This window comes from Aspergillus nidulans, chromosome VI, assembly GCF_000011425.1.
Source record: "Aspergillus nidulans FGSC A4 chromosome VI".
NCBI classification, from domain to species: Eukaryota; Fungi; Ascomycota; class Eurotiomycetes; order Eurotiales; family Aspergillaceae; genus Aspergillus; species Aspergillus nidulans.
Genome location: NC_066262.1, coordinates 1,863,378 through 1,866,550, shown reverse-complemented (window position 1 = coordinate 1,866,550; position 3,173 = coordinate 1,863,378). Strand labels below are relative to the sequence as shown.

General features: G+C 46.0%; 1 protein-coding gene across 1 annotated transcript, besides 1 other annotated feature; it reads right to left on the bottom strand.

Moving 5' to 3' along the window:
• Positions 1 to 3,173: part of a sequence feature (contig 1.51 915..1114266(-1)) that runs on past both edges of the window.
• On the bottom strand, positions 2,715 to 3,147 carry ANIA_03077 (uncharacterized protein; the record flags this gene model as incomplete). Its single annotated transcript, XM_655589.1, has 2 exons — positions 2,715 to 2,854; positions 2,919 to 3,147. The coding sequence occupies 2 exons, from the start codon at positions 3,145 to 3,147 to the stop codon at positions 2,715 to 2,717; spliced, it is 369 nt and encodes a 122-aa protein (XP_660681.1).

The following is a 3,173-nucleotide window of genomic DNA, read 5'->3' as shown; positions in this document are numbered from 1 at the left end:
CAGCCCTGCTGCTGACTCAAGCGAAGAAAGGCAGTGGAAACATAGATTGTCAATCGGCAAAAGAATAGCTGTAACAGTACTATTTGGGGCCTGCGGCACTATCCTATCACTGTTAAAATGGGGGGTAATGGATAATTCTTTACCTTGCCGTGGACGAAGTGGACAAAGGCCGATGATTGTATATGATTTGAGAATTCCGGAGGATCTCTGCCAGAATAACTGCGCTGCGACCTGATGCCACGTATATGTAGAGTACTTCTGAAGCCGTCGTTTCTGGTGTAAACTGTCCACTGTGAAAGAATAAAAAAGATAATGATAATGAGCTAGCAAGTGCCCTCCGCTCCCCAGGCAGATCTGTGCTTCACAGTTCTATTGAAGTGGGAAAGAGAATGCGCAGAGGAGGTGGAAGCGGATGAAGGGGCAGAAGGGCTGGAGCACAGAAGCAATTGATTGAAAAGACTACCTTGGGAGGGAAAGCTGCATTTGCCGCTGACCTTGCAATGCATAGTAGACAAATTCCGAGGCGCAATTACCGTCATCTTGCCAAACAGCTCGAAAATCAGGGTAAGAGTGCCCGGAACAACCCAGTTTGCTAACTCAAGCGCGCTTGGTGTAAACCCTGAAAATCTTCGACATCCTTATATATGCAATGTGCTCCAGCAGTACAGGGCCAAAAAATGTTGTACTGGGTAGTGACTAAAGAGAATATATTATGTTCACTATAAGGCAGGAAGAGTATCAAGAAATGTACAATGGTAGCAACAATGACACATTCAGTCGAGTTTGAACCATAAGTTATTGTTCAATTCAGACTGCAGGCATGGTTATAATACCGGTTCATCTTCAGACGCAATCATGGAGACTCGCCGTTTACGACCAGCAGATTTTGAATTTGATGCAGTAAAATCACCAGCATAAGTGTGCACATGCATTAGGGTAGGAAGAGTGGCTGCTGAAGCTTCTTGGTTCTGACTTCGTGAGAGCTGATCCGCTATGGTTTTCTAAGCCCCGAAGGACATTGAATGAAGATACAGTGTGCGGGTGATCTGAGCCTAGAATTTTGTTGCGTAGGTCTGCACATTTCTTGATAAGAGTCAAGGCTTCTGAGAGCTTGCCTAGTTGTTTCAAGTTAAGGGCAAGGAATGCATACTTGCGAGAGTATTAGGATGTTCTAAACCAAGCACCTTCCTATAACCCTGAAGTGCCTTCGGTGCATGACTTCTGCCTCTTCATGTTTGCCCTGACATCCAAGTACTAAGCCAAAGTAGCTGAGACTGATAAGGGTTAGGATGCTCAGGACAAAGCACCTTTGTATAACCCTGAAGTGCCTGTCGGTGCACGGCCTCTGCCTCCTCATATTTGCCCTGGTGTGTAAGCACTGACCCAAGGCTGCTGGCACTGGCATAAGTAGCAGGATGCTCAGGACCAAACACCTTCTTGTAACCTTCAAGTGCCTGCCGATGCATGGCTTTTGCTGTCTGATATTTGCCCTGGCTTGCAAGTACTGAACCAAGATTGCTAATACTGGCAAGGCTGTCAGGGTGCTCTGGTCCGCGAGCTCTCTCTCGGAATCTCAAGACATAAAACAAGAGTCTTTCTGCCTCAGCATATCTTCCATCACTTCCCAGGCATCTTCCTATCTTTGTAAGAAGATTGTCGAATTCAAAAGGTGGGTCCGGAATTCTGCACTGTCCACCAGATACAGTGCATGGGGTAGATAGTCTCTCCACACTTGCTGATTGCCATGGTTCTCATTCGGAATAACCTTGTCCAACTGACCAGCGACTCTCTCCACTCAACTATCAAGGGTCCCTCTTTTTCTTGACCAATTTCGACTAGCAAGGTGCACAATCGGTGAAGACTAAGAATATTGTCATCAGCCTGTGTGCTGACAAAAGAATATGCTTCTGGAACACCCAATGCTTCCACTTTGTTTTGCTGAAGTTGTTGAGGGAAGAACTGCCTCTGGTATATCTCGTGGATTAATGCAAGCCTTGAATGACAGATAGTCACTTGCAACTTCATCAACCTCCTGGATCTCCAAGAAAGAGATCAGCAAGGTTGTTGCCACTGTGGTCTGAGTTTCTGCATACAGTCTATCATTTTCAAACTCCTCACTGAGCAGTTCTATTGTGCTCCTCTCGCTCACCCAACGATGACATATAGTTTGCTAAAGAAATATTGTTTTGATTGAAATAGGCCGCGGCTTGGCTGATTGCTAGAGGGAGAAAAGCAAGCTGCTCGAGGAGTGCGCTTGTTAAATGATTGTCTTGTAGAAAATCCTTTTCAACCAATAGTTTCCTGAATATCTCTTTGGCAGTTCTCTGATCCACGTCCGAGATAGAGAGTATTTTTGGCGATGCCAGTTTCACTGCAAGCATATGGTTCCGGGATGTAAAGAGTATATGGCCATTTTCACTCCAGGGAATGACGTTGTTGAGTGGTGGTGCTGTAGGGTTGCCCTTAGTCCACATATCCATTTGATCTGCGTTGTCAATAATCAGAATCCATTTGTTGTAGGTTTAGCTGAAGTAGGTCTTCAGACGCTCTTTGACCTCTGCTGGCTGCACATTTTTTATTCCTTGTGCGATGTTCATACAAGCCTGCTCAACAGCCTCGTAGTTGGTGCATGAGATCCAAAAAATTGAACAATCAGGCTCTCTTTCTCGCATGCAGTAAGCTAGCTCCAGCGCAATATGGGTCTTCCCTATGCCTCACAGTCCGGTTATGGCAACTTTTCTTGGTCCGTTGGTCATAGAGATTAAATTCTCTATCTTCTGAATTTCTTCCTGGCGGCCAACAGATTGCGGATTCCTTGCAAAGGGGACCACGAAGTGACGATCTCTGCTCCCACCTGTCCAGATTTATAAGTACTCAGCATCACAAGACTCCTGATTCCTACCAGATACTTCACTAACGTTCCCGATTGGCAGGCATCCAGTACTCCAAGAAGGACTTTGCCGCCGAGACTCCGGCAGCAGCAGCATATGCTTGCCAGTATTTGCTCTTGTGACTGTCGGCATAGTCACACACACACCCTTGATAATGATACATGGAATATTTTTCCAATACCCCTGCTCCCTCCATCTCAAAACCAATCACCTTCTCTTTCCTGGCAATTTCATCACGATGCCGTCCAGACTTCATGACAGTGTCTGCCGAAGCAACTGGTC